Source organism: Macrotis lagotis, chromosome 1 (assembly GCF_037893015.1).
Source record: "Macrotis lagotis isolate mMagLag1 chromosome 1, bilby.v1.9.chrom.fasta, whole genome shotgun sequence".
Classification (NCBI taxonomy): Eukaryota; Metazoa; Chordata; class Mammalia; order Peramelemorphia; family Peramelidae; genus Macrotis; species Macrotis lagotis.
Window position 1 is genome coordinate 384307428 of NC_133658.1, and position 21867 is coordinate 384329294.

General features: G+C 35.0%; 2 protein-coding genes and 1 long non-coding RNA gene across 9 annotated transcripts in view; 1 reads left to right on the top strand and 2 right to left on the bottom strand.

Moving 5' to 3' along the window:
• MAT2B (methionine adenosyltransferase 2 non-catalytic beta subunit) lies at positions 1-14816 on the bottom strand. 2 transcript variants are annotated; one of them, XM_074212478.1, is made up of 7 exons: positions 14668-14816; positions 9484-9678; positions 8361-8475; positions 8014-8166; positions 7038-7231; positions 2112-2225; positions 1-991 (listed from the first exon to the last, which is right to left on the bottom strand). In XM_074212478.1, exons 1-7 carry the CDS (start codon positions 14695-14697, stop codon positions 821-823), a joined length of 972 nt encoding a protein of 323 aa, XP_074068579.1. In that variant the 5' UTR covers positions 14698-14816; the 3' UTR covers positions 1-820. The 2 variants fall into 2 exon arrangements, with proteins under 2 accessions (XP_074068579.1, XP_074068578.1); XM_074212477.1 differs by lacking the exon at positions 14668-14816 and adding an exon at positions 12602-12731.
• LOC141506062 (uncharacterized) overlaps positions 12561-21867 on the top strand; it is a 22330-nt gene continuing 13023 nt past the window's right edge. Inside the window, exons 1-3 of one of the 2 annotated variants that reach the window (XR_012473762.1) lie at positions 12561-13109; positions 16810-16921; positions 18393-18525. This is a non-coding gene — a long non-coding RNA (uncharacterized LOC141506062). Of the gene's footprint in view, positions 13110-16678; positions 16922-18392; positions 18526-21867 lie in introns of those variants that run through there. The other variant, XR_012473763.1, reaches the window with a different exon arrangement.
• HMMR (hyaluronan mediated motility receptor) overlaps positions 17434-21867 on the bottom strand; it is a 24385-nt gene continuing 19951 nt past the window's right edge. For 3 of the 5 annotated variants that reach the window (XM_074212473.1, XM_074212475.1, XM_074212472.1), the window contains exon 17: positions 19827-20665. In XM_074212473.1, coding sequence (XP_074068574.1) covers positions 20417-20665 — 249 coding nt within the window. In that variant the 3' untranslated portion in view covers positions 19827-20416. The other 2 variants (XM_074212476.1, XM_074212474.1) reach the window with 2 other exon arrangements.

Genomic DNA, 21867 nt, shown 5'->3' on the forward strand with positions numbered 1-21867 from the left:
AACGCAAAGAAATTAAGAACTCTCATGCCAGCAATATAGATTTATTGTTGTTCATGACTAGTCAAAAAGCTTACGAGGTTCATTATCAGACTAAAACAACGTTTAAAGTACAGCCACAGATTTAAAACATCATTTAGAGACATGGAGTGAAAAAAGACAGTTACAAAAACACACAAAGGAACCCATTCATATGGGTGCTTACTGTATTTTGCTACAAATGTAGGAAGCATCGAGCTACAGGTTTCAAGATACATAACATTCTGAAAATATATCTTAAGCATAAAAACTGCACTCAAGTTGCAAAAATAAGGTTTTACTTTTTTTTAAACATTTGATCTGAGCTCAAAGTAATGAAATAATGAACGCCAATGATTTTCACATCAGTTTAACTCACATTAGAACGATAACTGTAAAAATGATTTTTTTTCCCTTTTTTTGGTGATGAGGAACTGATTAAAGTCAGCTGCAGAAACTCAGCAGTTGCAGAGGTCAACAGCATAGACAATGCATTGCATCCAAAAGAAAGTCTGCATCGGACCTGCTTTATCCTGGCCATAAAATATTTCAAGAATCATAATTTACCATTCTCCAACAAGAAGTTAAGCCAGAAGAAACAAAAATGATAAAAGGAAAGATTATTTCAATCAGGGCTCTTTCGCCACTTAACTCCTTTAGGAAACCGTTTCACTAGTGCAAGAGCAATATCATTTACCTGAAAGATCGTTAAGTGTCACAATTGAAGAACACTCATACAAAACTATTTCCTTTTTTCTTTAAAAAGTGCCACATACTGTACTTTTGGTACTAAAAAAAATATAAACTAATGAAAGACCGTTTGTCTCCATCTCTTGTCGATGAGAAAAGGCCAAAGTGATTCTTTGATCCCAACTCGAAATGGTGTTCGCTGGCCAATGCCCAGAGTCTCTAATTTGGAGCAGTCAAGTTGAGCATTTCTCGGACGGGGAGCTCCTAAGACTGGGCTGTCAGTGATCTTTATGGGAAAAAGAAAAAAAAAGAAATGGGAAAAACCTAAGGCTCTTCTCTTTTTCTATTATTTCTTTTTATAACACAAAACAACATCCTGCAATTTAAAGTATTTTTAATAATCTCTAACATCTAGAGGTTCTAACAAGAACAAATATAGGTATTTATAAGTAAACCACATCCCTAAAAGTATAATCTGTTAACATGATTTTTCAAATCAGAATTAGGAAGGATCAAATAATAGAGATTCCACCTCAAATCTCACCTTTGATGTTTATTACTTATGTTATCATGGAAAGTCACCCCCCCCATCTTGGGTCTCAGTTTCCTCAAATGTAAAATATAAAGTTTAGATTAGAAAATATCTTTCAGACAGAATCCTTACAACTCTAAATCTCCAAGATTCTATAATCCTATTTAACCGAACCCAAAGTTTATATCCGGTTACTGCTAGACAAGTAGAAAGTATCTTTGAGGAATTCTAGGTACAAGAGAACACAAAGGGAACCAATTTCTTATGAATTGTGTGATTATCCTTAGACTATATAAAATAGTTCAGAATCAAAATTCCCTTTCTCCTTTACTAAAACACTTCCCATTTAAGACCCACCACCTTCCAAAAAACAACACAAGTACTTAACTCTCCCAAATTATCTTCTTTATTTTGTAGATACCTATTTATAGTGTGTATACATATATACATATATATATGTATATCTACACACACACACACACACACACACACATACACAGTCTTCCCTAGAAAATTATAAGCTCCTGTTTTTCTTTTCCTTTGGTATTCCCAGCATGTAGAATAGTTCCCTGGTATTTAGGAGAAAATATAATAATTGTTGACTGACTGATTAAAAGGTTTAAAAAAATTTACAGGCGAAGAAACTGAGTCCCAGGAAGGTCACTGAATTATTAAGTAAAAGATTTGAGATGTGAACCCAGGTCCTCTGCCTCCAAACTCATTGCCCAATTCCTTCTACCAACAACTTGGAAATTAAGCTCTGTACATACACACACAGTGTACTTGGCTTATTCATCCAAGTTAAATTATACTTTGCAATCCTAAAAATGGTCTTTAAGTAAGGGAATTTTTCTTCTTCATGCCATATACTTACAGGTCTTAAGTGACTATTAGGAAGGTTAAAGGCATCTGCAATGGCACATGCCATTTCATATTTGGTCATTTGTTCATTGCCAGACCAGTGGAAAGTGCCTCTGATTGTAGGATCCTAGGAACAAAGGAAGGGAACACAAAATAAAAACCAAGATTTTCTCAGTCAGTGATATTTACTTAGGCTATATAAAATAGCTCAGGAATCAAAGTTTACCATCTTTTTCTTCAATATTATTTCCCTAACAACTTTTCTGCAAACAAGACTCATTAAGGAAGTTAAAAAACATCTTATAGTGTGTTATATTGTTTTTTATTAAACAATATAAATGACTGTCCCTGTAAGCTGCCTAAATTCATTTATTGAAATAGGAATCCTAAAAGACTTAATTTCTGAAATTTATAGGAGTGCATCTCAATTTAAATAATTACAAATTCTTCTATAAAATCTATCGTATAGCCTATAGGTACTATAGTAGGCACTGAGGATAAAAATATAAGAATGAAAGCAATCTCTATTCCTAAGGGAACTTTCATTCTACTAAAATGATCTCAATTTAATATAGGTACAGTGGAGGATGGTATAAGTGTAATACCAAGATCAGTTTAGTCTATTTTCAGAGATGCTCATCACTAATCATGATAAAAAAAACTGCTTTGACAGGGACTCTTATACCTTTATATCTAGTCATCAGCTCTTTTCTGAATGCCTATACTGTGTCCCCAATGTTTATGGAACAGATTTACATGAATATCCATCCCACAAGTATCTCAAACTCAACATGCCTAAATAAACATTATTTCTCTAAATCTACCTCTTTCCTCCTAACTTCTGTTTGTATTAAGAACCACTACTATTCTTACTAGCAGTCTTAATTTAGTCAACTGCCTATATGCAATGAGTTGCTAACTTTTAAAGATTCTAATTCCTCAACACCTCTAACACTAGTCCCAACCTCGTTATAATTACCCTAGTTCAAGTCCTTGGACCCTCTTGCCCAGACTATTTTAATAACTCCTCCTAACTGCTTTGTGTATCTAATCTCTTCCTTTCCTTAATCTCCTACTTAGCTGCCAAAATTATAATTTATCCTATTCTACCTCTGCATTGTTATTCACTCCCTTTAATTCTGATTTTGTAGATCTTATCCCTTTTTTGTCAACTTGCACTTGTGCCCTCCTCTATATTCCTTCTAGCCCTAATAATCATAAAGCTTTTAGGAGTTACACATATTATTTTCCCATAGGAATTTATAATTCTGGGTGACTTTAATGCTAGATTAGGCTCAGACTACCAGACATGGCCAGGAGTTCTTTGGAAAAAATGAATTTAGAAACAACAGCAATGGTCAACTATCACTTTAGACTTGTGTGTCTCATGACCTTCTCATCACAACCACTGTCTTACATTTACCTAAAAACTCAAGAATTTAACCTCACTGATTCCTTTATGATTTCCTGTTTACATGTTTATGCTTCTCTTGAGGCTTGAATATGAAAGTCAAATTTTCTATTCAGTTTTAAAAAGAACATCAGGAATGCTTGAAAGCCCTCTCCTTAAAATGTCCATTTTTTTTCCCCACTGAAAGATTATACTTAGGTTTGCTGGATAGGTGTGATGCTTGATTGCAATTCTAGTTCCTTTGCCTTCCAGGACATATTTTAAGTCTTTTGATCCTTTAATACAGAAGCTGTTAAATCTTGTGCTATGTTGACTACAGCAGCATGATAGCTGAATTATTTCTTTCTGGTTGTTTGCAATATTTTTTCCTTAACCTACAATATGCCTGAGAATTTTCATTTTAGGATCTCTTTCTGAAAGTGATGAATGTTTTTTTTTTCAATTTCTCTTTTACCCTCTGGTTCTAAAATATCAGGGCAGTTTTCCTTGATAATTTTTTTTTTTTTTTAGCTTTTGCAAGGCAAATGGGGTTAAGTGGCTTGCCCAAGGCCACACAGCTAGGTAATTATTAAGTGTCTGGGACCGGATTTGAACCCAGGTACTCCTGACTCCAGGGCCGGTGCTTTATCCAATGCGCCACCTAGCCGCCCCCTGGTAATTTCTTAAATTATCTCTCCGGGATCTCTTTTCCAGACTAGTTGTTCTTCCAATGAGGCATTACATTTTCTTCCATTTTTGTTCATTCTTTAGATTGTTTGGGCGTTTCTTTATGTCTTATGGAGTCATTAAGCTTCCAATTGCTCAATTCTAATTTTTAAGGAATTCTTTTCTTCAGTGAACTTTTTTGTCTTCTATTCCATTTAGACAATTCTACTTTTTAAGGAGTTCTTTTCTATAGTGAATTTTTTTTTTTTACATTTTCCCCATTAGGACAATTCGGGTTTTTTTTTTTTTAGGTTTTTGTAAGGCAAACGGGGTTAGTTGGCTTGCCCAAGGCCATACAGCTAGGTAATTATTAAGTGTCTGAGACCGGATTTGAACCCAGGTACTCCTGACTCCAGGGCCAGTGCTTTATCCACTACACCACCTAGCCACCCCTTGACAATTCGGTTTTTTAATGAGTTCCTTTCTTCAGTAGATTTTTTTGTGCCTCTTATCACTTGGTCTCTTTTGCTTTTAAAAATGTTATTTTCTTCAGCATTTTTTGTGCCTCCTAAGCCAAATGTTGACTTTTTTATGATTTTCTTATATCATTCTTATTTCTCTTCCCAATTATTCCTCTATCTCTTACTTGATTTTTTAAAATTCTTTTTGAGCTCTTCCATGACTTAAGACCAATTCAAATTTTTCTTTGATGTTTAGGATGTCATAATTTTAACTTTGTTGTCTTCTCACATTATTTTAATGCACTCTATGTCAAACTGGTCTAATCTCTGTTCCTCATATATTATAGTCCATCTTTTATCTCCATAGTTTGTGTTTTGATCTTCTCTGCCACCATAATTAACTTTTTATAGTCAGGGTCTTTTTCTGCTATTTGCTCATTTTTCCAGTCTATTTCTTGACTTTCAACTCTGTAACAAAGTAGAGTTCTGTTTTGGGGGTGGAAGAAGCAACTGTCCCAAACTTCAGTTTATGAGTTACCATATTCAGAGGTAGTTCTTGAAGAGGATGAGACTGTAAATTTTCAATTCTTTCAAAGTGCTATGATCTAGGGAGAGGGGATGGTCACTGCTCTCACTGAGCTCAAGCACAAGCCCTATTTTTCACCCTAAACTTTGGCTAAGGTCCCTTCTCCAGCTAGTGCTCCTCATCTTGGGATTGTAACCCAAAATCATGTTTGGTTAATGCAATAAAGTCTATTCTAAGTGCCTGTATTCTCCTTCTGACCAGTTGTCTGACTCTCCTTACAATCAATGGACTGAGAGTTTTGGAAGCCACTACAACCAATCATTTGCCCCAAGGTCTGATACTGGCTCACAGATTATGTCTTGCACTACTGGACAGCACTCTGCTTTCTTCCTAGTGAGACAAAACTTTCCCTTCCAACCTTCTAAGTTGTCTTGGGCTGGGAAATTGTTTTACCTTGTCCTTTTGTTAGTGTTCCCATTCCAGAATTTGTTGAAGTGTTATTTTAACATTGTTTGGAATGGAATTTGGGAGAACTCAAGTGAGCCTCCCTTTACTTTGCCATCTTGATTCTTTGTCTGTCCCCCAAAAGTGATTTTCCTGAGGCAAAGGTCAGATTATGTCATTCCTCTACTTAAGAAATTTCTGTGGATAGTCTAAGATATACAAATTCCTTTTTCTGTGTAGCTGGCATCTAATCCTCACAATTTAGATTCAGTCTATCTTTCTAAACTCATTACATATTATTCTCATGTACTCTATGCTACAGTCAAACTGGGCTAATCTCTATTACTCATATGCTATGATCCATCTCTCATCTCCTTACTTTTGTACAGACCATCCTTCCCCTGACCTGCTCCCCATTTCCCTACTAGTCATATGGCTGGAATATTCTCTCTCCATCTCTTCTTCCTAAAACCCCTAGCTTCCTTCAAGGCTCAACTCAAATAAATACATTATGTTCCCCTCCCTAATTATTTTGGATATATTTGTATAAAGTCTGCATTTATTTGACTGTGAACCTACCTTGATATAAACTTATCATAGTCCAGATAATGTCTGTATTGTCATTATATTACCAATGCCTAAGACAAAGCCTGACATATAGTAGGTACTTAATAAATGCTTGTTTATTTGAAAGCTATAGAATTGTGATTATTGTTAGTGAACTCACATCAACAAAACAATAGATGCTCAAAAATTTCTTACAAAAATGACTTCTATTTACGTAAAATGGATTTAAAGCAACTCAAAAAATAAACTCGATTGATGCTTCTTTAGTCTTTAGAATGCATCTAAACCTTTACATTGACATACAGAGGAACTAACCTAAGATCTAGGATCCATATCTTAAGGCATTATTTAGAACAAAACACAGATTTAAATCTCAAAGTGGAGGCCATCAATCTCAACCCCATCATTTAACAGATGAAGAACATAAAGCACAGAGAAGTGAAGTGATTTTGCTCAGAGTCATAGAGTGAGCAAGTATTTGAGACAGGATCTGAAATCCAATCTTTCCGACTTCAAGTCATTACTCCATGACACTTCTCAATGAATTATAATGGTTTAGTACCAAGTTTTTAGGACTAACAACTTAATAGCTGCTATTCACAGATAGATAACTACAAGTTGTAATAATTTTAATTTTTATCTCCACAATAAGAAAAGCACAACTAGGTCAAAGGTAAAACTCAAAACACCCAAGATCATAAAGCAGCTGTGAGCAATGAATGTCCAACCTGAAGAGGAATATCTACTCATAATTTTCTAATTCCAAAAGAATTTGATCTACTAAGTTCATTAATATGTGAATTTCAGGTAGGCAGAACACTACACTATGGCATGAAGACTGAAAGACTCCCATAGCCCCAAGCAATCCCCTTTCCCAAGTCTCACCAACATCCTCTTCTCTGCCAGCTGCCGGCAAACACTGGCAACATCCTTAACGTTTGTGGGAAACCTTTGCTGCCAATGGTCCATATTAGCAGATTTGTTGCTGAATTGAACTTTATCAAACATGACAGTGACAGCACTTTCTTCCAGTTTTTCAACTTCACCATACAAAACAGGGATTCGCAGGACTGCTGCACCTTTGGGGAAATAATGTTTCAAACTAGTCTTAAGGTTTTTAAAATGCCTTCGAAAATTACTAAATCTTTCTAATTTTTTTCTAAGTATTTATTTTGACTGTTTTTGACTACTTTTCATTCGGCAAATGTTGGATTCCTCCAATATAAAAGGTACCTTACAACATGAAGAGAAACAAAGCAATATAAAATAAAGTCTAAGCTCTAAAGAAGGGTTACAATCCAATGGATAAGATATAAATATCTTCATGGAAGAAATGGCATTTTAAGTTAGACATTAAAGAATCATTATGAATTAGACAGGTAGAAATGAGGGTTAAGAAAGCTTGAGACATGTTCAAGTAGTAGGAATCTAGCAAGGCAGCAGCATATGGTGTTCATTAGAAAATAATTATTGGTGATAAAATAAAAAAGGTAAGAACAAATCATGAAGGATAAGATGCCTGGACCTCTGAAGTTTCACTCTTGACATTTTAACAGCTGTATAGTCTCTTTTGTACATAAACTATTCATAAAGTTGATTACTCATTAAAAATAAGCCATATAAATGTTTTACATGATTGCATATGCATAACCTTTATCAAATTGCTTGCCTCCTCAACAAAGGGAAAAAGGAAAAAGAAAGGGAGAGATTTTGGAACTCAAAATTGTATAAAATGAAGGTTAAAAATTATGGTTACATGTAATTGGGAAAAAATAAAATATCAAATTAAAACAAAATAAACTATACAAAACCAGGAAACATTACCCACTACTACTTGATGACAAATAATACTATTTCTTACCAACATTGTTTTCCAAGACAGCTCTTTCTCCTTCCAGTTTTGTTTTACCGTACAAATTTAGTGGATTTGGAGTGTCCTCTTCAGTATAAGGTGGATTTGTTCCATCAAATACATAATCTGAGCTAATGTAGATCAGAAATGCTCCAATTCCCGCTGGGGGGGGAAACCCACAACACATTACTTAATTGACTACAGAGATAAAATTCTTTTATCAAATTATAAGAGAAAAATGCTTTGGTTTTGTTTCTTTTAGATAGAATAATATAAAACAAGTCCCTTAAATATATTTTTTAAATAGTAAATCTCAGCAATTAATATTTTATATAAGTTCTGTAATGTCAAATTACCTGCTTCCTTTGCTAAATTTCCTGAAGCATCCACATTAAGTTGAGCAGCAGCATCTGGTTGATTCTCTACAACATCTGGCCGTCTTTCTGCTGCACAATGCACTATGACATGGGGCTGAAAGTTAAGCATTTATACATTTTTAACAACAACAACAAATGCAGAATAACTAAATCTTCCCTACAGTAAATATGGGGAAAATGTTAATTAAGCAGCAGGAAGCTAGTAGGAGAGGTGATGTGATGGACAGAATGAATGAATGCATGAGTTTGTTTGTATTTGTGTGTGTGTGTGTGTGTGTGTGATGCAACCTCTGGTCTCTTGAAGAACTACTTAGTCCTGTCCTTTATGATTAAGGATCAAAGTTCCAGCAAATGCTATATGTCCACAACACAATGGTCTTTCAGATACAGCTTCAGCTGCATTTCTGTAATGATTATTTTTCTTAGACTACAGCTATGTTAAATGCATTTAATAAACCTAAGGCTATGCTAAAGTGCATGTAATAGAAACATACTGTGTAAAGGCAATATCAGTGAAGACTTGAATACAAAAGTTTTCATATATGCATAAAGGAGGTGATCAAGTCATGTCATGAAAGTGTGGTATATCCACACAACAATGAAAGAGCAAGAGCAAGTCCTTCAGCACACTGGGCAGATCTTTTATGACATAAATATGGAAAGATATAGACAAGAACTATACAGAATCAAAGATTAGATGATTTATTATCAACAATGGTGAAGCAAATAGTTTAATGTATTTCTAATTCATCAAACTGATAAAGATGGAAATAATTTTCAAATTCTTCCTCAAAGTGTGCATTTCCTAAAAATTTCAAATATTACTGGTTGCTGGGGGACTTTTGATAATTGACTGATCTCTGGATCTTCTTTGATTCTTGGAAAAACACACTCATTTCTCAATGTTTGTCCTTTTACCTTATATTCTTCTTAAATGGTAACTCTTCCACTAAGATCTTGCTTCAGTCATGATTTCATAATGTCTTGGCTTTTTAGCCAATTCTTTAACAAGTAGTTTCCATATTATTTTGGGAAATTCCTAACACCAAAGGTGTTTAACTGCTTTAAAAAAAAAAACAAAAAAAACCCTACAACACCATACCTGAAAATCCTGAATGATATCATGAACTGCATGAGTATCCAAAAGATTGACTTGTTCAAATCTAGGTCGAGCTCTACTGTATCCACAGCCAACTGCATGCCAGTTGTTCTGCTCAAACTCTTTGTACACAGCTCTGCCAAGTAGGCCAGTGGCACCAGTAATCAAAGCACGCCTATTAGGGACATTAACATCCTCCTAAAATGTAAAGGCAGAAAGTGATTTAGTTGAACATCACTATATCATAAGAAATAATCCTAATATCAAATTGAATTTACTGAACAATTAAAGGCCCCAAGCAATTTGATATGCTTCAGGCCTATAAGGTAATTGATAATTTATAGAACAAAGTCTAATGGAACTTAGAGCTAATGTCACTGACTAAAAAGACTTTCAGAAAGTCTAAAGCATCCCCCCCAAAAAGATAAAACAGACAATTTAAAATGTATATCTTAGTTCTATTCCAAAGATTTAACAAATTAAGTTAAAATTGGTTTATCTTATATTCATTTGATAATTTCTGAATGAGGCACATACACAATAATTTTAGTTAGCATACTTTTTAATGATTTACAAAAAATTCCATACTTAAGATTTAGACTTATTTGTATTATGATCTGCTCACATAGGACTTTATCTGATTAAACTGTTTATATGGTTTAATACTTTTGATTCTGATTCTAATGACCTATTTTTATTCTTCAATTTCCCATGACCACTGTTTCTTTTACCACCATAATACTTCATGACCAGATAGGTATATTCTTATTTACTCCACAATGGGAGATAAGTACATCCTACCCTTATAAAATGTATATAAATGCCAATATTAAGTCTCACCAGAATAATAAATACTAGTCTGTTAAATATTACATTAGTAGTAATATATCAATTAACTTTTATTGTTACTGGTTGATACTCAAGACTACCATGAGGGGCGGCTAGGTGGGCCAGTGTGATAAAGCACTGGCCCTGGAGTCAGGGGTACCTGGGTTCAAATTGGGTCTCAGATACTTGATAATTGCCTAGCTGTGTGGCCTTGGGCAAGCCACATTAACCCCATTTGCCTTGCAAAAAAACTTAAAAAAAAAAAGACTATCATGGCTTTCAGGAAAGTTTGACTTCTCACATGCACAAACCAAAATTTTGATCACAGCTTCAAAACTGCCTAAAGTTAACAAATCTAAAAATATGTATTTTTGTAAGTAGAAAATAAACATTTGGTCTCAAACTCGATATTTAAAATGAAATAAAATTCAGCTAAGACATTGTAAAATGTACTGAAATTATCTATTCAAATATTTTATCTATTACATTCTATGCATGAGAATTACAATTTTGTGAGATTAAGATTTTTTTTTTAGGAAAACGTAAACATATCTTCCAAGGCTGACTTCTCACAGAAAAATGCAGTTGACTGTTAATCTTAAAAAAAAATCATTGAAAAATCCTTTAGACAATCATTCTATAAATTGTTCTGAACATGAATATACAAATGTCAATCGCTATGAAGTACCACAAAGGCACAGTGGGATAAATGCTGTATACTTAGATACATACTCTGAAAAGAGGAAATTTCTTTTGGCTTATATGCAAAGTACTCACAGAGTCTCCAGTATTTTAGTGAAGGAATTTGAATATGTACGTGTGTGTGAATGTACACACCTAAATATGAATGTTTTAATCATTGAAAAATAAAGTCCTTTTACGTCTAAAGTAACACAGAAAGCCATGTCTCTTAAATGTTAATTTGGCAAGTAAGTAAATAAGTGTCTCAGAACAGTTAAAATAAACTACATCACGAACTGTTTTTCAAGTCTACTGTTGTGTATAAGTTCCTGTTTACAATGTTCAGTTTATTTTTTTCAGAATAGTCAACCATTTCTAAAGTAATTATGGAATTTTTCTTACAGAAAAGTATCACCATGTAGTTATGTGGATTTTAAAATCTAGAAGAAAATTATAGGGGATGGGAAAGCATTTAGATTCATTATTTCATTTAAGCCCTAGGAAGTTAGATGTCATTACCTGTATTTTACCAGAGAATGCAGATTGAGATTAAATGACCTACCCAAAATCACAAAGCTATGTGAGTGATTAACATTTTTCTTGCTTCGTATTATTTAATATACTTCTCCTTGTTTGTAATTTCATTAGCATAAGAGAATTCTCAAATCCCCACCTTGTCTTCAACTTCTAATCTTAGGAGACTCAGAATTACTTGCCCAGTCAGTATAAAATCAGCACAACTGAAACTCGGATCTTCAAGATTTCCACTCTCCAATCACTCTACTCTATTGTCTCTAAAAGAATGTATCGTTAATAATCACTTGCAATTCGGGATACTAAGAAAATATTCATTCTCTAGAGCTTATTCTAATTTATTAACTATGTACTGCTTCCTGTTCATGAGCCTACCATTAGGCACTCGTTTTTATAAATTTATCCTTCAGGAAAAGATCCCCATATAAAAGGAAAATTACATACACATACACGTGCACACAAATATGCGTATTTGGACACATGTAAAGAATTGTTGCCTAATTCAATTGCAGAAATATTTATGAAGGACTTATTTAAGAGAGGGGAAGGGAGAGGGGTCAGACCACGGACTCCACATTCCTAGTTCTGACAGTGTAGAAACTGAACTCTCCACCCCAACCCTAAGGACGGGAGGTCAGGAAACACCACAAACTTCATGAATACAGTATCCAGACTGTTCTTTGAGAGCCCCCACCTCCCTGGGGCCCGGAGCCCGGAGCCCGGGGCCGGGCCCAGGCGGATGCCTTATCAGGAAGGCCAGACAAGCCGCGCCCCCGGCGGTCTGGGTGGCCAACAAGGAGCTTTTTGGAGCCACAGAAAATCTGTTCTAGGATTTCTGAGAAAATCAGCCAAGAGAAAGGACGTGAAATGAGGGTCGGGGCTCCGCAGGAAGCACGCCAGCGGCCTCCGGGGGGGGGGGGGGCGCCTTCGGGAGACTAGTCAGGCGCTTCCCAGGCTCCGGCCGCCCCAGCGCCGCCTCGGCCTCCGCCCCCCCCCCCCCACGCTCCCCAGCCGGGGCACCGCGCCAGCGGCTCCGCTCCCCGAGGGGCACGGAGCGGGGCAGGGCCGCGCCGCTCACCTCCACCAGCTGGCAGCTCCCGGGGACGAAGTGGATGGTCAGCTCCTTCTCCCGCCCCACCATCCCCGCGGCCGTGGCGGCGCCGCCGGCCTCCAGCCTCGGCTCCGGCCCCGCTCGGGCCCCGCGTCCGGCTCACTTCCCCCCCCCCCCGCCCGGGCTCAGGACCAGCCCCGCGGGGAGGTCCCTTCCGGCTTCCGCCGCCACAAACACGCACGCCGATTGGCTACGGCCCCCGCCTCGCGGAGTCTCTTAAAGAAACAAACGTAGCTCAGGGCGCGTTCTAAACAAATCCTGGCTCTTCGCGGAAGCCGATAAGGGCTTATCTCCTTTTGCAAACCAATGGGGACAAACAGGCTTCGGCGCCACGGGAAGAGATTCGGAATCTCCGCTCCTCCTCTTCGCAGAGGCGTGATTCTGGGCTCAATCACTGCCGAGAGGCCCCCGGGGAGGAGAAGCGTGTGACTCGGCCCCAGTCCCCTGAGTGAGAGGAAATGCGCTTCACAACCAGGTCCTGTGACCCCAAAGGCTCCTAAAATCTCTTATCAGGCAACAAGTCTGACATTCTGCTTTCAAGTCTTTTCCAGTTCTGAATCCTGTGATTTGTGACTTCTTCACACTCACCATCAGGATCCTTTAGCTCCTAGGGTCATTATCCCTTTTCTTCACAATAATCCTCAAATACCTAGGTTGCTATGACTTCTCTCATACTGTGAAGGGGCTCTCTTGTTTCCTGTCTTGGCATTCTATTAGTAAGTCAAGAGGCCTGAAAAGTTTAGATTGCAGATAGGTGGGAAAAACAAAAAAAGCTTTGGCCTATGGGAATGCCCCTTCCACAGCCATCACTATTACTGGTGGACAAAGGTCACCGTGTATTTCCTGTAACAAGGAGAGTGCATCTTGGGTTTGACTTTATCTTAGACATAACAGTAAATAGCTTTCTTACAGATACAGTAAATAGTATTACCAAAACAGCAGAGAAAACCCATGATTTCGACCACAGCAGAAAACTGAAGGGAGACAGACTGGTTTCCTAATTGTTACTTGTTATCAAATAAATTAAGATTAAAAGCAATGCTTTAAAAAGAATTTTTTTTTACAGGTACTTTTTCTTCCATTCTTTCCCTACCCCTCAACTTTTCAATGCATTCAAAAGTGAGGTGAATTTCTTGTTTAAAAGGGACCAAAACAAAGTTATAAATCTGAGTATGTTGATGTTTAAGACCACACTAAATTCCCTGAAATTACACACACAAGCTACAGGTAATAAATTGATTATGCAAAAAGCAAACCTACCTGGTTTCATTTAAAGTTAAAATAAAGATTCTGATTTAAATCACAAATTATTTAAGAAAACACAAAAAAAACCCCAGTATTCTGTGGAGAGATGTCAAGCAAACTAAGATGTAGGAAGGCAGTTTCCTCATTTTATATTTGGGTGAGGGAGGGACCCTATCACAGTAACTGTAACTTAGATGACTTACTTTTGAGTATTAGTACAGGGTTACCAGACACAATGGCTTGTTTTTGTTTGTTTGCTTTTTATTCCAGGGTTATAGTAGGAGTAGAAGACACACCTCAGGTGATAATAGGGGATTAAATGTAAATACTTTCAGTAGATAAGATGTAAATCACAACTAAATCTAAATTTAAATGGGGGGCACCCCGGAATACACCCAAAACTGACAAAATCTCTTCTTTTAACTAAACAAAGGAAAAATAGGAGCAGGGGACCAGAGATGAAATAAATCCCTAAGTAGTCTGGGACAAAGTGGTGAGAACTTTTGCCCTAGCAAATGAAAATCAACTACATTTTGCATTGTGTACATCTGCTCCTTAATTGTCTTTTAACTCATTGTTTTGGTGCCCAGGATCAAAGCCTTCTCCTCACCCTCATTTTCAACGTTTAAGAAACTTTTTCATCTAAGCGGTACATTCAAGCTAACTTTGTAGGCTTGTTACATACTAGTTCTATTTTTTTCTCAGGCATTCACTGAGGTTCAGTTTTAAAGCAACAACACCTCGAATTCCAAAACTGAAGCATTTTAATTCTTGAATTAAACTCTTACCTGTTCCATTTCCACCAGCATTTCAGGCATAATTCTTTTAATGTAAAGATTGCCTCAACCCCCCCAGGCAAGGTCCAGGGCTCGCTGTTTCTTTGTCTACTTCAGCCAGCAAACAACACATGCACTGGAAGAGGGAGGCTTTTTCATTTGACCTTTTTTTCAATTAGCATTTTGATTCCAGTCACTGGGTCACGTGCCATTCTCCACATTCTAGTAAGCTGGCAGCTGATTCCTTCTGGCAGCCTTGAAAATGCCCAATGAGAAGTTACAGGCTTAATTTCAACTTAATGCAATAGCAAAACCATTATGTAGGTCCAAGTGATTTAAGGTAAAAGCTTTCTTGTAACTTGTGGCAACTGTACTTTTGTAAGACATATCAAGAAGGCAGTTACAAGAACAGCACACTAGGAGAAATGGGTGAAAGTTGCAAACTTAGGTATTTTGCAAGGAAAACTTCCTAAATGTTTAAGCTATCCCAAGAATGGACTAAGGAGAGAGAGGATGTCCAGCCCCCCTCACCTCCCATTAGAGACTTCAAACAAAAGCTAAAAGATTTTTCAGGCATGTCATATAGTTAGAGAAAATTCATGTTTCCAGTTGAGCTCTTAAGTTCCAATTTAGATTATTTGAATCCATTCATTATCAATGATTAGGAAGAAGAGGAAACAGAACTGCTAATACTGATATTTCCCCATCTTTTAAGCCCTTGAGAAGACAAAAGTTTTAAGTCTGGGTAAACATTATATTTGAATTTGTACTAAGTAATAGACAGTAAAAAGAACAAATACACACATATACATATGTATATATATACATATACATACACATGTATATATGCCCAGTTTGTGTGTGTTTGTGTTCTGAGAAGGGACTGATAGGTTTCACCAGGAAGGGAACTGAGACACAAAAAAAGTATAAAAGACCCCTGTGTCCAAGTTTTAAAGCTATTATTCCACCTAATTCCCTGGAATGTTTCTTTCTCTAAATGCTCAGAAACAGGAGATGCTTCTTTGCACAAACAGGATCATTTAATTCCAAGATTTTAAGAAATCGTGTCCAAACACAAAATTAGAAGATTTTATTCTATTTTATTTCTTGAACAGGAATAAAAACATCTGCCTTGTGTACCTCCCTAATATTTCAATTGTCTCTAATTTACTGTTACACATCCAGTTATTTAGAAAGACATCTACATGTTTGGAAAACTGCTATTCCTGTTCAGTAAGATAACTTTTTTTTTCTGATCTAGCCAGAAAAAACAATGTTGAATTAAAAACAAAATATAAGACCCATCAGCCCCAGAAAAATGAGAAAGAACAGACTGGATTACACTTGGAAAATTCACTGCATTTTCAATGACTTTAAAGTATCTCCAGGAAAAATTAATTGTTTTGTTTTGTTTTTTTCCTTTTAAACACCAGTGCTCTTCTGATCTTGCTTTTTGACAATGAATCATGGATTAACCACAATTCCTATAGGATCAGAACTGCAGATCTCTCAATTGGCATCAATTACAGCACATTATAAATAATTTCATGCATGGAGTAGGATGCAGATACATAACCAAAAAAAACAATAAACTTATGACATGGTAAGAAAAAAAGAAAAAACCATAGAAGCTGTATTTACACCAATGACTTATTACATGAATGTCCTCAAGGAATCTGCTCAGGTTCCAATGGAGAAATGACACAAGGGTATGAGCAAAAGTTATGCAGGATGAGAAGTCAGATGAACTGTGATGTGCACTACTGGAAAGGGAGACACATAAATGAGATAAGTAATGCAGTCTTTCTGTCCATTTTTACACTGGTAAAATTCCAAAGCAATAACTAAATTCATTTTGAAATAATAGCTTTAAAAGAAATTTGAGCAAAAAAAAATCTCCAGTAAGACCATCATAAGAGAAAATGGTGGTAGAAATATTTTTCCACATATACTTTTTGGAGATAGATCTATGGACTTCAATAGCTCACATTCACCTAGTATATACTACCTTATTATCCTTACCAGTCTTGGAGGTAATACAAATATCCCAATTTCAAAGATGGGAAAATAGGTGGAGAGGTTTAAGTGAATAATATAGTCTTGAGTTCCACAATTCAGTGTCAGAATCAAATTGTTATCTTTCTATTATACCAGGTTGAACCTCACTGAATATGTCCTGACTACCAGTTTAAGAGGAAATGGTAAAGGAATACTGAGAATGACATTACATTTCTTGATTTTTCCACTGCTGGAATGAAAATGTTGAGTAAGTGCTCAAATTAGTGATCAAAGATAATCCTAAAAGACTTGTGATGGGAAATGCTATTCACATCCTGAGAGAGAACTATGGAGTATGAATGCAGATCAAAACATATTATTTTCACTTTTTTTTTCATGTATCTTTTAGTTTTTCCCTTTTGTTCTGATTCATCTTTCACAACATGAGAAATAAATACATGCAGAATCATGTGCATGTATAACCTATATCAATTTCCCTGCTGTCATGAGGAACAGGGGAGGGAAAGAAGGGAGAAAATTTTTTAAGAATGAATGTTTGTAAAATTCTTTCTACATATAATTGGAAAAAATACTATTAAGATAAAAAAGGAGAAAATGCTCAGTAAGGTAAGTATATAAAATGAAAAAGGATACTCTGAATCCTCCAATTTCCAAAAAGATAATTTTATTTGCAAACTTTCCCAATTAACTGTAAGTTGACTTTAAATTTGTGAAGTCTAATAATATTTATACTTTTTCCTCATAAGCCTACCACTATACTTGATTGTTTTTATTTTTAAATCTAAATGTTAAAGATTAGTTCGTGACAAATTTTATCTTAATTTCGCAAAATTTTTCATCCAAAAGAAATATTTACCTCCTCTTAATTCAGAAAGAGCTCATTGCAATTTTTTTTTTCCACAAGGCAACAGGGTTAAGTAACTTGTCCAAGGTCACACAATTAATTAAATATTAAGTGTCTGAGGCTGCATTTGAACTCTGGTCCTCCTGATTCCAAAGTCAGTGCTCTATCTACTGCACTACCTAGCTAACCCTCATTGCAATTTAAATGCTATTTAAATCACCTATCCTCACAGTAGCAATTCAAAATACAAAGTGTTAAGACTGAAAATGGCAAATAACTAAAGAGAATGAGTCAGAGAATCCAGGTGAATTTTAATTTTATTCATTAATCAAAATTAAATAAATTCAGGATTACCCATAACTAAGATTATATAGTGGTGGTTTTGCATGGTAGAGAAACACAAGACATACAAAACAGATGAATTTTGTTCACTATATTTGTTATCCTTCCTTTTCCAATTAACTTTCAAAAATATATTTATTTGACAGATTTAGATTAAAATGCATAAAAAGGGGAAGGAAAACAGAGTTATAGTATAAGAAACAGTAAATTATTTTGAATCAATTAGCTGCAGTCATTAACATTCTGTAACAATGCAATTAAATGGTCTGATTTGTGGTTTCCACAACATTTGTTTATATAGATGCATATAAAATTATGGCAAGTTATGGCAAGTATTGTCCTTCCTAAGGGAAATGTAAATGAATTGATATTTCTTGCTAGAAAAAAGTACATACATACATATAATCTATACATATGTGTGTGTCTATATACATACACCTTTATACATGGTTAAATAAATAAAGGCTTCTTTCCCTCTTAATATGCCCCTCTTCCCCTTTAGAATTCTAGTGTTTTTTCCTATTTCTTTCAGAAACTGAGTTAACATTCACATGAAGAATTCCAAGGCAAAAAAAAAGCATCTTTGTCAGAGGTCTAAGATTTCTATTGGAGAGCCCATCCTTCTGGCTCTATAAAACATTCAGGGCAGAACTTCCTAGGAAAAGGTATGCACATATTAATTAACTAATTACTAGAATATCTAAGTAGTATTAATTATTTCTTGCCTTCTTTTGCTTTCAAGCTAGAAACCAGTCCTAGGTTTCTCTAATTATAACTTCATAGAGGAGCATTCATCTAGGCCAAAATGGTCCTAAACCACTGGGATATTAGATAAAATTGTCCACATCTTGGTAGCCAACCTTGAGGAAATGAAGAAACACACCAATCTTCTGTCCTCATGCTTCCAAAGCACAGAAATGGAAGATAGTACCTTGTTCTCAATCAATTATTGACAACCCTGCCCTAACTGCCCCCCTCCCTCAAGAAGAAAACATCTTTAATACACATCAAAGATGGGGCTATTCTCAAACAAAAGGGAAAACTCACAACTTTATATGAGAGATGCCATGCCAACATTCCAATTTGAACTCAGAATCTGGATGACTATAGCATCTACCAACAATCTCTAGAAAGCTGAAAAGTATCCTCTTATTAGTCATTTTTGAATGAATAAATCTTTTGAATGTTCTGCTTCCTCCTCTTTTGAAAGGATACTAAATTATCAAATAAGCACTCATTTGATGATGCATTTGCTGCAAACACTGGAATTAAAATGACTGTTTTCTTATTTTAAAATTCCTCTAGTTCATACAGTCTTTATTCAAAATGTTACAATTAAGTAGTCCTAATTTAGCACTTCAATCTAAATACAATCACACAAGATATTAAGTTGAGCATTATAATTTTTGTCTCTTCTTTTTGATTGCTATCAATAATGCGAAAACAATGGAGCAGATTTTGCTGGAAGAATACATGATACAAATATTTTTTTAAAAAGAAAGACTAATCTGATAGAAGTATACAGAAAAAATTGAAAGAGAGAAAAAAAGACCTGAAGCATGGAAACCAGCTATATAGACTATTATATTTCAGTAATGATAGTATGAAAAGAAAGAGAAATGGAAAGGTTTGAAAACTAAAATTAGACATTATCTTTGGATATGAGGAGTCAAAGTGGATGGAACACAATAAATAAATATATATATATATATATATATATATATATATATATATACACACATATATATATATACACACACACACACACACACACACACATATATGCTTTTCAAATAGCTAAAAGACAGGTAAATTGTAAAACTATTAGCATTATTAAAATCTCAGAAATGTTAGAGTATTACAAAAAACAAAAGTATAAAGTCCTTATAGATTATCTGTGATGTCTTCTCTTATGATCTCAGAAACTCCATAGGATCTTAGTAATACTTTCTGTTACCTAGAAGAATCATTAGAAAATGTTAATACAGAAAAATATGGATTTATACTATAACAATTATAATGTTTCTCAGTCTTCATAGCTAATTAATGAAGTAATTATTCCCATAGCTTGCTAGAATTTTGTCAATTTTCCAAAATCAATGAATCGAAAGGAGCCATCCTTTCTTCTCTAAGTCAAATGAAATGCAATGTGTTTCCTATAGAATACTTTCATTGATAAGTTTACCAAAAACTGGATTAAATTTACAGAAAAAACCTTTTACTCAACACAAAGAAGCAATTCCCCTTCTTCCCTCCCTCTTTTAAGTTTCATCTTACAATAATTTATACTGAAGTCATTGTTTCCATCTGAGAAACAATCATTAGACATTTTTTATGAACTATTCCAAAACAATACTCTGCACTAAATTCTTTTTTCCCTTCACCAAAGACTAAACTTTGAGGAAAATGAGTAGAAGTTGATGGAAGAACTCTGTCCTCTTTGATGACTGAATTAAAAAGATTATCAGAAAGGACAAAGAGACATTTTGGAGCAGCAGTTCCTTCTTTCTCAATACCTAATTGGGGCAATAATCAAATTAAGTCTGACTATTTCATTTAATAAAAATGTCCTTGAGTTCTTTGTTGAGGTGGAAAGGAAAATCCTATCTCAGATAACCCATGCAAAACTGACCTTTTCTTACCTTCTTTCAAAGGCACTTTGGGGATACAATTTTCTTTGCTCTCATGCTGAAAAGCTTTAGAAGGATCAAACCTCTTGATACCTTTTGCTTCATTCAACTGTTCTTGAAGTTTTTTCCCAGTTTCTTTTTCCTTAGTCAGCTGAGAACGGAGTTTAGAAACCTCCTAAATAAAGGAGATGTAAACACCCAATAATTTTTATTTTACAATAGAGATGTGCTATAAATGTCACTTGCCAATAATGTACAGTTTCCAAAGTCCAGGTTCTTAACCTGAAACAGAAAGATTCTAAGGTATCTGTGAACTTGTATAGGGGGAAATTACCTCTTTATTTTCATTAAAATAAATTTTAATAAAAATATAATTTTGCTCTGGCCGAAATTATTTTTAAAATTCTGAGAAGGGGTCCAAAAGTTTCACTAGACTGTCAAAGGGGTTCACAATATACCAAAAAGAGTTAATAACACCAGTTCTAAATGATGCATTAAAAACAAATTTCTAATAATTGTTTCATTCAAAATATTTAAGACTGATAATAAATTATGAATTAATCTAGGATTGTCTTTTTTTCTCCCTTTTGGTATAGCTGAAACTAAACTTAGAAAGATGATTTTCAAGATAGTCACTGGAAAAGATAATTAAGTATTTGTAGTCAGAAGACCTAGGTTTCAGTTCTAGCTTTGCTAACTTACTAGTAAGACCCTGAGTAAATGACTTATTCTCACTTTTAAGTTTCCTCAACTATAAAAGTAAAAGAATGAGGAGTGGTTTGGGCAAGATGATCTTGCAAGATCCCTTGCAAGTCTAAATTCTATGATCCTAAAAAGAGTTTATCTCAAAATAGAAACATTTTCCTTTATTCTACTTGCTGGTTATCATATAACTCATATTGAAGGATTTTGAATGCAAATAGAAATATTTATGACATTTTGCCTAGTGTGTTCTCATATAGATTTTTAATTTTTTTAATCCTAAATATATTGTGGTAGCTTGAAACACTGAACATTTCAGCACGATCCCGACATTTGTTTATTCTGCTAATGAGAATACTTTTCAATATAACAAAATAGTTAAAAAAGGAAATTGAAACTCAAGTCAATTAAAAAGATTTAGAGGAAGTAACTTCCTCAGTGAGATCAAGTCAAAGACCTGACTGGATACATTATCTCCCAGGGTATTCAAAAACTCTTCACTACTACTAGTGATTTCTGAGATAGTGAATAGAATTGGAAAAATATCCCAGCTTCTAGAATGGAGAAAGCAGATAGTTCTGTGTTAAAGTTAATTCAATTACTGGTAAAATTCTTAGATTATTTAAAATTATTAGAAGAAGTCAATCACTAAGAGTTCATTCAGACTAACTTCAT